We start from the raw sequence: 12,251 nt of genomic DNA, 5'->3' as shown, positions 1-12,251 counted from the left end.
AGTTTCCTGGTTTAAGGGTGCTTCTGTATGTGGTGCGGATATGTAAAGTAAAATGTGAAACAGCTGAATGCCTGAGAAAGGCTTGAGTCACTGTCAGATTTCATCTTCAGTATCTCATCTTTCAGCTTAATCACTCTCAGTGCACTGAGTGCTGCAGCAGACTTCAGCAAGAACCGAGTTTGTCTAAACCTGTTTATAGTTACAAATGTTTTCCCCCTTAAACCTGAAAGACCTGCCTGGTGACTCTTTCATGTTGAAATCCCACCCTGGCACTGAAACGCTGGTGAAACTGGAGTGTTGATTTTGGCACTTACATAAATAATCTCCTTGGAATGTTTTCCAGTTCATGTGCTTTCATTAATGAGTGTCTACAACTTGCAGAATCTGGTAATGTGTTTTCCTAGCTCTGAGGTGTATTATGGCTGAGAATTATTGCTACAGTAGATGAAACTGTAATTGTTTTTTGGGGGTAATAACTGCTCTTTTTACATTTTTAGTTGTTTTTTTTTTTTAATAAATGGTTGGGGCTGCTTTTTTGATTCTGGCTTTGACTTCCTATGTCCTTTCCCTCATTTTTGTAGAAATATATGCTTGTTTCACACAAAGGGGAAAAAGACACTGAGGAAAAATGTAATTAAAGTGAGATTGCAGAAAATTCTCCTAACAAATGTAAAGTTAAAAATAGCTGATAGTGTTATTTGTAGTGAATTATGCAATTTCCTCCACCTCTAAACTTGCTGTGTTTTCAGTTAAAGAATTAATCCTTCTTGTCTGTGGCCAAGGAAAATTCTGTTTTTATTTGCTCTGAATCAAAGCAGGGTTTTGGTTTATGACACCCTGGAAAAAAGGTTTTACAACAAAATAGTGACTGTGTTTAGATTAGAGTTGTATAAGCTTATTGAGGGTTCTTGGTACTGACAGCTATACTAAAAGCTAAACAAAAGAGATGGCCAGCAAAAGAGATGAACCTCAGCTGGTCACATACTAAAGAGTAATCATAGTATTTACCGCAATGTTGTATTTTCTTGCTTTTCTTATGCCTGTGTGAAAGATGCTAACTGTTAAAGGACAGTGAAATTGGTTTGTAACTTTTGAGCAGTTAGCAAATGCTGAGATCAAGTGGTGTTATTCAATTAATGCAACTTTCAGGTCTTCTAAGTTTCCCATCTGATTTGTGATTTGGTTTTAGAATGCTGATGAGATGAGAGTATGTCATAGTCACCGAGAGCTGATCAATGATGATGAACAGCTGTAACTGCTCAGACTGTAACTTAGCTCAGGAGAGGAAGGAAAAGTAAATTTTTGGGAGGGATCTAAAATGAGAGAGAGGATTGAATCTGTAAATTCTTGATGGGTTCATCTACGGAAAGGTATAACTTGAGTACAGGAATGTCAACAACAAAAGAAAAAACAAATGACAGTCACAAGGTTATTGTAACAGAAAAGTACAACAGAAGTCAGGTGATCAAAAAACATTCAACTGGTGGAAGTGTCAAAACAGCAGCCACTAAGCAGTAGAGGAGGCATTAGCAGCACCAGAAGGGAAGTGATGTACTAAAGTGTAACAGTTCTGCAGGACTGTTAAAGTTGAATTGGTACTGAGTATGTGATGTCAAGAAGGAGGAAGACTGAAGTGGTGAACACTGACTGTGATGATAACATGGAGGGGAGTTTTAGCAGGGCAAGTTGACATGTTCTTTGTGTATGTCCAAGCCTTAATGTTTTTCCAGAAAAAGGAAGCTGAATGTCAGAGTGAGACAGAAGAACAACACCTCCATAAGGGCAGTTTTGTGTGAAACCGAAAGAAACCTTAGTGGCAGCCATAGATGTAGAAAGCCCTCCAGATAGATAAGCATAAAAATATCATAGAATTGCTCAGGTTGGAAAAGACTTTAAAGATCATTAGGTCCAACCACAGCCTAACCATGCTACTCTAACAACCCGCCTCTAAATCATGTCCCTGAGCACCACATCCAAACTCTTTTTAAACACATCCAGGGATGGTGACTCAACCACCTCCCTTGGGAGCCTATTGCAGTGCTTAGCAACCCTTTCTGTAAAGAAGTGTTTCCTAAACATCATTACTTTACTCTCAAAAGTTGAATTCATGAAGTTTTTTCTGGTAGCCAACCTAAACCTCCCCTGGCACAACTTGAGGCCATTTCCTCTCATCCTGTCACCACTGAGAAGAGACCAACCCTGCTCTCACTGCAACCTCCCTCAATGTATTTGCAGAGAGCAATAAGGTCTCCCCTTGGCCTCCCTTTCCCCAGGCTAAACAGCCCCAGTTCCCTCAGCTGCTCCTCGTAGGTTTTGTTCAGGCTTTGCGGTACTGTAAAATCAACGACCTCAGAGTTAGCCCTTTGTATTAACAATCATTTAGGTGCAGCCTGACTGAAGTTCTCATTGTTCTTTGTTTTCAATCTGAGCTGACTATTCTCTGGAGGTGATGGGATAGGAGAAGTGAATAACTCTTACTGAGGTGGCTAGAGTGAAATAATGCTCTGATCAGTTATGTGTGACTTAGACATACACAGCTCATTAGAGATGTTTTTCTCTTATCCAATTCACTACAGAAGAATGTGAAGGCTTGGTGAAGCCTCCAGACTTTAGAACAGTTATTTGTGTGCCTAGAATGAAACACATTTTTGTCCATTAAGTGAAGTCTTGTGCTCAAAATGAACTATGTGCTTAACTGTTAAATGGGCTTGTGGTCCAAACTGTGTACTTGGTGCCTCTGTCATGGTTTGGCAAGGTCTTTAGTAAGCATGTGATGAAAACCAGGGAAAGCATGAGCAGAGAGTGCCTGGTTCTTTGTCCATTAATGACTTTCAGCCAAACCAGCAAAGTTCCCTGTATTGTATTACTTCATTGTGGTCAAAGTGATGCTTTCCTTTCAGCATGCCGTGCCGTTCGGTGTGTGCCCTGTGCCTCAGCGATAACACTTTGTGTTTAGGTTTTTTCAAATGTTGGATTTGATGTCTTTCTGTACTGCCGGATGAGTGCAGTCTTTTATGAAATGAAGGTGGTGTTTTATTTAACTGTTGGCTTGTCTTTTATCTCTGTGATATCTCACCTGATGCTAACTGCTTCTTAGATGCTGCCTGTGTTTTTGAAAGTTTCATAGAAGATTTCTGTATCTGTCTGTTATCTCCCCTCAGCTGCCCTCTTCAAAAACAAAAACAAAAAGTCTTCACTACCTGTGAATGAAACAGACTTTGAACAACTATCTGTTAACTGATAGCACAAAGTTAAAGTAGCTGAAGACAGCGGCAGCTTCTAAGTTCTAACCCTCCCTAGAGTTGAAGAATGTGTGTTCTGTTTCCATTTGTTGGCATGCTCTTGTCCAGTACGGATAAAGAAAAATAAATTGAACATCTTTTGTATTTTCTTAATTGTTAGCCGCTTGGAATATTATGGGGTCAGGTAAATTGATAACCCTGTAAGTATTATTCAGTCCACAGTTCTACTGTTACCTTTCATTAAACTGCTTTAAATGCATGACATCTCGGGCTGGCTGGTTCCACTGCTGCATTTTTCCATTGTCACAAGTAGAGAAGTGCCAGTCTCATCAGGGCTGCATGGCTTCCTCTGTTCGTTTGCCTAAACTGTTTGGATCCTCATGCTCTAAGACTGAATAATGCAAACTTCATTCCTAGTAAAGCAAACACTGCCTACAGTTAGGGCATCACTTGCCAGTTCATCAACATTCACTTAACTGTATCTCTTGCTTTTCACGGCTCCTTGTGTAAGATAAACTAATTAGATAGCATATATACTGTGTTGTTGTTTTTTTTTTCCTCTATGGCCTCCTCCATATTCTTGTGAATGCATCAAGGCACATTATTTGAAAATCTGTACTTGCTTTCAAGTGATAAACAGGAGGCTTGTACTAAAAAAAGGTTTGCCTGTGAGTTGAGCATTGGTTTCTAAGGGCTTTGATTCACAAGCTAACAAGAGCGCTGCTGCTAGTGTACATATGGACCCTGAAAGGCTGATCCTCTTGTGAAATAGCTGCATTATAGGTGGCAGTGATTTAAGGGAAACCAACCCAGATTTTGTTTTGTCAGCAGGATACTGTACTGTAACTTTGCACTGTAAACAGCTTGTGAATCAGAAGCCATGAGCAGCTCACGGCTGCCTTCTTCCATTAAAATGTGCTTGAAATATCAAGGAAGTTGGGTGGGGTTTGAATGCTCATTTTGTTTGTCTTCGAACTCATGGTGGCATCCTTTCTAAAATGTATTTTTTGCTTGGTAAATAGCATAAGTTAAATTGAAATGATTTTACTTTGTCTACTGGAAAAGCTTTTGTGATATGTCTGTGATCTAAAACTTTGTTTTGGACTGAGTTGTGGATATTGTGGAGTCAGAACTTGCAGTTAATGGGAATATGTATACAATTCTAGCCCAGATTTGGGGACTTAAGACCAAAGTTAAATGAGGTGTTGCCTGCGTTGTAAGAAAAGAACCTTATTACACATATGTTACTGTAGAAGTCACTAATTTTTCAGCTGAGGTCTTCTAGTAGGTTCACTGTCTGTGCTTCAGATCTAAGTTCTGCTTAACTAGAAAGCTTCAAAAGGCTTTGAATATTTTGATGCTAATATTTGGAATAAGGGAAGAATTGTGCTTTTTTTTTTCTTTTTTCTTTTTTTTCTGCTTATGAATTTTGTAATTGGGAAACAAGCAGTCGTAGTGCTTTTGAAGCTTGTGTAAGTAGCAAATAAAGGTAGGTTTCCTTTGTGACTAGAAACAAAGAGTTACTTAAAAAAGCTTTCAAGCTGCTAAAATTAATTATCTTGATGTTTATTGAGGTAGCACTTACCATCTGGAACAAAAAGGTGGAGTGTTTTCTTTTAATTTAATATAAAAGCTTTATTTTTCTGAGAAATGCCTTTGATGCAAATTACAGGTACTTTAAGGGTAAAGCTGAACTCTTATCCTTTACACCCCATAACTAGCTTGGGAATGAAGATGCCCGTGTTTGGATAAATTGGTAGAGACATAGGAAATTAGTTTGAATTGGCCAGTTCAGATGGGAATTATTCTGAAAGTAGATGCTTCTAACAAAGCAGGGCACCAAAGATGTTACTCATAAAACCTTCTACTTTTTGTGAACTCTTCGTCGCTCTTCATTGACTCAATAAATGTCAGGAGTTGATTGGTTTATTTATTTGATTTAGTATTGCTTAGAGCCTCATTGCACTTGCTTGTATATAAAGTTAACATGAGGAAAGAAGGAGAAAATTAGTATGTAAACACAGAGTTAAAAATTGTCGAATGTTAAAGCTGGTGTTTTTTCTAAGGGTAGTCAGCAAAGTGGCATCTGTGTAGTTACTGACTTCTTCCAGGCTTGGAAGGTGATAAAAGGGTAGGTAGAGCCTGACCTGTTTGTAAAGGTGCATGTTATTATCAAATAAAGCTGTTTAAGAAACTACTACAGCATACTGTCTTCAGGTCAGGCTTCTTTTAAGTTAACACTTGTTTGCAGTCTGTTCCTCTGAGTGAAGTGTCAGGCAGGCACTGTAACTTGAATGTACAATGACATCTTATGTGACCCATGCTGCATGCCATTGGTTATGTTACATTACTGCAACAAAAACAGTCTTTTTCTTTTCTTTTTCTCCTTTCTAATATAGATTGGGGGATGCTGCAGTCTTAATGTGTTTTCTGTACGTGACAACAGATTATCTCGAATTCCCTCTGAAATTTCACAAGCCACTGAACTTCATGTCCTGGATGTTGCTGGAAACAGGTAAGATTTTTGTGCATCGTGTTCTTTTGCTGGCTTTACATCATTCTTTCTGATGACAGACAATGTTTGGTCTAATAATGAAGTTGCAAAAGGACAGTTATGACTGTAGTATCAGCATTACTGTTGAAAATGTCGAAGTGATCTTCTCTGGCACAAGGGAGCATAAATCATATGTTTTTATGTGTAAGAATTCTGGATTGCTTTCACAAAAGGAAAGGATAGGATTTAAAAAACCCTTCGGATCTGTACATCTCTGAATTAAACCTGATAACCTTGGCAGTTCTGTAGAGTTTGAGCTGAAACTATCTACCCTAACGTGAAGTAACACTGATGCTGAGTATCTTAGGGATAACGGCACGAGTGGCAAATAATGCAACTTTTGCTGTGCTGCTTCTCATGAATCTTAGCTGACATGCTTCAGAAATCAAAGTGTAAAAGGGATCAGATTGAAGCATAAACCAACAAACAAATGCAGATGCTTAGCAAGAACTTAAATGAAAGAAAATAAATTAAAGACAAGTGGCACCTCACGTGCACAATGTAATTGCTTCATAAGCACTTTTGTTGTGGCAATTGTGTATGTGAGGTTCTGGAGCAGCAGCAGCGATCTGCATCCCAGGGCAGTTTACTGCATTAGAAAAAGCTCAGCATTATTTTAGCTTATTCATAGCTACAGAGAGTTAAACTGCAGGCCCTTTTAAAAAGAATAGAATAGAATAGTTTGAGTTGATGAATACCATAATGCCTTGTATTGGAGGCATTAACCTCACTCCATTTTACTCCCTCTGAGAGCTGCGTACTAAATAGATGCTCCTGAAGTTGACTCATAAGTCTCCCAGAGATTACCTTGTCTTTTTCCTTTTTCTTTTTTGAACTAGGCTGACGTATCTTCCCATCTCACTGACCACCTTAAAGCTGAAGGCTTTGTGGTTGTCTGATAACCAGTCCCAACCTTTGCTGACGTTTCAGACTGACACAGACCCCGAAACAGGAGAAAAGATTTTAACATGTGTATTACTTCCTCAAATGCCTTCTGAGCCTGGTTGCCAAGGTAAGTGCTTAGAATGAGTTTTTGATTGCATTCAGAAATACTTCTTTGTTTACTGTGTTTTCTGTTCTGTAAAGATTTGTAAATCAGGCTTTTTTTGCATTAGCTTTACTGAGCACAGTTCTGGTTGAATTTTTACTTTTAATTATTGCTTGGTAATTTGCTGGGGTTCAGAAGACTTGCAAAGATGACTGGGAGGGTCACTGGCAATAAAATACCAGCGGTTACAATATATAAAATACAGACCTGGAGGAGGATGGCTTAATTAATTCTGAGGTTTGCCAGTGGACCAAGTAATGGAGTCCATATTTGCGTACATTGTTTATGCATTTTAAATTACACACATATACGTGGTGAAAATGATTGGTCTTCCTGCTATAGTCTCTTTGCCAGAAAAATAATTGAATCTCTTAGTAATAAGCAGTAGATGTTTTACTTCACAGCACCCTAATTTTCTTTCAAGCAGATCTAGTTGACATTAATTTGTATTCTTCAGCAAGCATAGAAGCGTGGTTTTAAGTTGCATTTACATTTTATGCTTGCCTCTTGGCCAAGTGGAACTGTAAACTTGTTTTCAATGTTTGTTGTTCCGGTAGCTTCTGGATGTTATTTGTCTTCCAGAATTTTTATATAGTATGTGAGCATTGAAGGGGATTTTCCTGCACCAAATATTTAAACTCTTTCTGTAATCATTGGAGACTATCCAGTATTTATCCTGTCTCAGAATCAACTTTGAGAATAACCACTTGGATTGCTCTCTTCTGGGTATGATTGGGGGCCTGAGAAGGAGAGCTCACCTGTAGATCGCTGTGTTATAGGTGACTGTGCTTAGATGATGGTAATTCAGTACTGTGTACTTATGTACTAAACACATAAATAGACAGTTGTATATCTGGATTGGAGGTTGGTTAAATATTGCAGTTATTGGCACTTGTAGCATGCTGATGTTTTAGACTTTCTGACTCTTAAGTTATGTTGCTGTTCTAGCAGATAACCTGCCACGATGTGGTGCGTTGGAGAGTTTGGTAAATGAAATGTCAGATGAAACATGGAATGAGCGGGCAGTGAACAGAGTCAGTGCAATTCGCTTCTTAGAAGATGAAAAAGATGAAGAGGATAATGAAATGGTATGTTTTCCAAGACTTTGGACACCTACAGGCACTGTGACCTTAATGCGAAAGTGTGAAAAGGATCTGAGCTGTCTTGCTGTAAATATTTCAGCTGTGACTGCATGCATTTTGGTCATATTAATTGTAGAAACTGTTCATACTGACTGCTGAAACTTTTCATATTGACATGAAATGCTTTTTTTTGTTGTTGTTTTTGTTTTGCTTTGAATATAACTTTAAGTTCTGATGCAGGGCAGTCTTTGTTTTGCTTTCTTTTCCAATGTTTCCTCAGGATGCTTTCTCTCCAGCTTTCCAGAAACAAGATAGGATCTTCCTCTGCATCTGTGAAGCTTTACTGCCTGAAAGTATATAGAACCTAATATAGGATTCCAGCACTCTGGCATGCGTCTCTGCTAAGTTTGCTACCATCTACATTGTTGCTCTCTCATTTCTATTTCTGGTCTCTCTCTGCATTTCTTCTTATATTCTTTTTCACCGTTTCCATTGAAATAACCTTACTGTCCATGAACAGCAAGGTTTATGCTCATTAGTTTCCCACTTAAACCAAGGATGTGGGAACATCTGTCACTGTACTTAAAGACCTCTCCATTAAGTTGGGCTCTGCATGTCCTGTAGATCAAAATGCAACTTAATCTTTAACTTTACTAACTTTTATTAACAAATATAAATCTCTGTAAAGATTAAGAATGCTTCAGTCAGATGTTTTGGCATGCTTCTTTAGTGCTCTAAAAACTTGTTAGTTCTCATTAAAGCTCAACCTGACATACTTCAGAGCACTATCTGGATTGCAGCATGCTATAAGCATGGTCTTTCTTTGGAAACTGGCTATAAAGATTCTTACATGGTAGGGAAATGAACATTTAAGTTTCCAAATAAAATGCCTGCTTAGCCCAGAGCACTGGAAACCAAATGTCTTTGACAAGCATTGTTTGTAGATTGACTGATAAGAAAGTTCAGAATGATGCTTGTTAACAACTGTGTTAACTGAAGAATGCCCCTACCGGGGCTCAGTTGTTAATGATAATGTTTTCAGTCCTGGTGTTGCAGACTGACATGAGGCAAGAACCTCTTTAGGGGAAAAAGAGGCTTATGATCCTTTTCGGGGAGGGTGGTGATTTATAAAGAAGTCTTGACCAATCCACGTATAGTTGGGATATCACGTCCCCTATAGTTTATGTGTCAGTGGCATACATGTACTTTGCATGTATGATCTTGGATTTTTTCAAAACCAGATGGGTCGTGATTTTTTTTTTTTTTTCTCTTAAATCACCTGGATGTTTTTGAAAACGTTTAAAAAAAATAATAAATCCCAAATATATTTATGAAAGAATCTTTACTTCAGAAGTTGTAATTGCACTTCGTTTGAGTGGCTGTCAAGAGGGGAAAGCTTTTGCTCTTAAGTAGTTGTTAAAACTTCTTTTGTCTTCACAAACAAGCAGCTGTGAAAATAACTTTCAAAATTAAGCATAGTAGTTTGAAAAGGAAAAGGGGGGGGAAAAAAAGAAGGAAAAAAAATCAATAGCTAGTATTTCGTATGTAAATGTTAAAGCCTTGAAAGCGTATATTGTTTTCTTCAGAGACAAAGGCAAAACCACTTATTGCACTGTTTATTTTTAGAGAACACTTCTAAGGCGAGCCACTCCACACCCTGGAGAATTAAAGAACATGAAAAAGACAGTGGAGAATTTACGGAATGATATGAATGCTGCTAAAGGACTGGATTCAAACAAAAACGAGGTCAATAATGCCATTGACAGAGTGACCACTTCTGTGTAGAATTTCATCTCCAGGTTTTACCTCCTGTGTCTTCCCCTGCTGTTGAAATGTTCCTGTCGTCTTCTGGGACCTCACTGAGCCCCCCTTTTGTTTCTAAGCAGAACCCGATTCATCGTCTCCATATATGTGAAAAGTACTACCCACTGGAAGAAAGTGCCTTATTTCATCCAGGCAGTGAATCAATCATTTCCAAATCAATATTGTGATTTTAATAGTACGATGGTTTTTTAAGTATAATACACTACTGTATGCAGAATACGATATTTTTGTCATAAACACAGGGGAAATAATGCTTTTCTTTTCCAGAGTGCTGGGATATCTTCTTCCCAGTGGCTGGACGTGCTGGTGAGAATTTAAGTTTTGTGGAAAATTGATAAACTTTTTTTTTTTTTTTTTTTTAATTATTATTATTATTTTGGCAGCTCAGATGGTGTAAATTTTAAAATTTTGTATAGAACTTTCATAACAAAATGATGTATTTCATTTTTAAGAGAAAATTTATCTTGAGCGGTACTTATTTTAGTATTTGTGGAAGAGAACAAGTTTCATGGACAGCTGTATTCATTTGTTTGTACCACCCATTGTGCCTTATTGTGTCTCGTATGTCATTCTAGTCTTAAAATAGCAATTCTTGAGGAAAGCGAGTACATTTAAACTTGGTCTCCTGTTTCAGCTGTGTTTTTTCTTTTCAGACGGTAGTTTGTTGAGAGTTTTACAAAACAAAGTTTATGTTTCTACCATGGGATTTTAGTTCACGAAGCACAAGTGTTCGTTTTGTTATATATGGAATTAAGATTAAAATGACCCAACTGCTATTGTTTATTACATGTTGCACTCACACTTTAACTTAGTTGTAACGAAACGTTTTGTTTTGGATGCAGCGTTGCATTGCAGTCACTACAAATTCATGCTTTTTTTTTTTTTTTTTTTTCCCCCAAATGTGCCATCTGTAAAAATAACTTCAAAAGCAGCACGACAGACTTTCAGAAGCACAGTATAATTCTAGTTTTATGTATTACACAAGAGAAAGCATGATTCTTTTAAGTGCTTTGGTGGTTTTATACAAGTTTATAAAACCATAATAATAATAATAAAAATCTTTAAAAGCTTCAATAGATTTATTGTATCATTAAAATAGCAATTAAAGTATGTATGGATTAATACTGGCATCTATTATCATTGTTACCGTGTTGCACTTCCAGTGGTCCGGTGGTGATTTCAAGGTCTTATTAAATCTGTGGGTTCTGGTTTGTTTATACAGGTAAGTATTAACTGCTGAATTCAGTAAATAACAATTTTGCAAAAGACTGATAAATGTTGATTTTTGGTCCCTGTGGGTTCTGCGTGGGCCATGAACTAACAAAAATCTCTAACTTGTTCAGCAAAGAACCTTAAGCAGTCTGAGTTCAGGGCAGAGATCTTACATTTTTAGTGTGAACGAATGCGATGAAGTCAAATTTCAACAAAATGAAAGACATGAAAGACACTTCTGCATGTGTGGCTAACCACATCCATTCTTCTATCTGATGTGTGTTCAAGTAGGTATAGGTTGTGTCAGAATTTTGGGGAGAAGAAGAGGAAAGAGGAAAATGATTGAGCCATGGTAGCTTCTGTGTTAAAATTAATAACCATCTGCAGTATTTGATAATTTTTGTAATCCCCCAAACCTAGATTTTGGGTTCTCACTAGGTTCATCATAAAAGGAGGGGTTGCAAATCATTTTACCCATTGAACATGCCAGGAGCCCAGACCAGTGGATTCCTGTGATCTCTCAAATGGTCATAGAATCATAGAATCACAAGGTTGGAAAGGACCTACAAGATCATCTAGTCCAACCGTCCTCCTTTTACCATACCTACAGAAAACTGTAGTCTGTATATATGACATTTTATAAAGGGTTTTAGGTACACTTGTACTTCCAACACTGCTGATACAGATCCAGGCAATTCTAACCCTATTTTTTGGGCAGAAAAACCTGGTGCTGAAAGAATTTGAGAATCTGTCCTTGAAAACTTTCTAGTCTCTCTGGCCTTCTTTAATCTTGCATAATATTCCTGAATAATGAACTTTTTTTTTTTTAATTTTTTTTTTGTTGTTGTTGGTTTGTTTTTTTGTTTTCCTGTTTAAACTTCTACTCTTTCAATTGCTTTGTAAGCCATTTAGGAGGTGGTTTAACACAAGAAAAGAAACACTGCATTATTTGTATGCTTCTATTAGCTAAATGGTTAACAAGGGAAAACCAATTGACCATAGTGGTGGACTGGATTTAATATTAACCTGTTGGCTATTGCAGGTAAGTTGACTATTGAAAGTCGCAATTCCATAGGCTTGAAAAGCAAACGCATTAGTTAGATGGAAAGTTTTCCATCCCCCTTTTCTTGCTGCAGGTGTTTTTCACAGTTTCTATGTAATTTATATGTCAAGATTATTTTTCTAGCTTTCATTCCATGTTTGATTATCAGTGTGTGGTTGTGAAGTGAGTACTGGAAACTTGCAAATTGATGTGTTTTTTTCTTCCCCAGGACTTATGTCCTGGATAA

At 37.5% G+C, this 12,251-nt stretch overlaps 1 protein-coding gene across 2 annotated transcripts in view; it reads left to right on the top strand.

The window, feature by feature from the left end:
* LRRC1 (leucine rich repeat containing 1) overlaps nucleotides 1-10,824 on the top strand; it is a 59,213-nt gene extending 48,389 nt beyond the window's left edge. Inside the window, exons 11-14 of one of the 2 annotated variants that reach the window (XM_015859257.2) lie at nucleotides 5,642-5,757; nucleotides 6,636-6,808; nucleotides 7,793-7,932; nucleotides 9,553-10,824. In XM_015859257.2, coding sequence (XP_015714743.1) covers nucleotides 5,642-5,757; nucleotides 6,636-6,808; nucleotides 7,793-7,932; nucleotides 9,553-9,711 — 588 coding nt within the window. In that variant the 3' untranslated portion in view covers nucleotides 9,712-10,824. The remainder of the gene's footprint in view (nucleotides 1-5,641; nucleotides 5,758-6,635; nucleotides 6,809-7,792; nucleotides 7,933-9,552) is intronic. The other variant, XM_015859258.2, reaches the window with a different exon arrangement.
* Nucleotides 10,825-12,251: the final 1,427 nt, after the last annotated feature.

This window comes from Coturnix japonica, chromosome 3 (assembly GCF_001577835.2).
Source record: "Coturnix japonica isolate 7356 chromosome 3, Coturnix japonica 2.1, whole genome shotgun sequence".
Classification (NCBI taxonomy): Eukaryota; Metazoa; Chordata; class Aves; order Galliformes; family Phasianidae; genus Coturnix; species Coturnix japonica.
The sequence above is the reverse complement of the archived record's forward strand: the minus strand, read 5'-3'. Positions and strand labels throughout refer to the sequence as shown.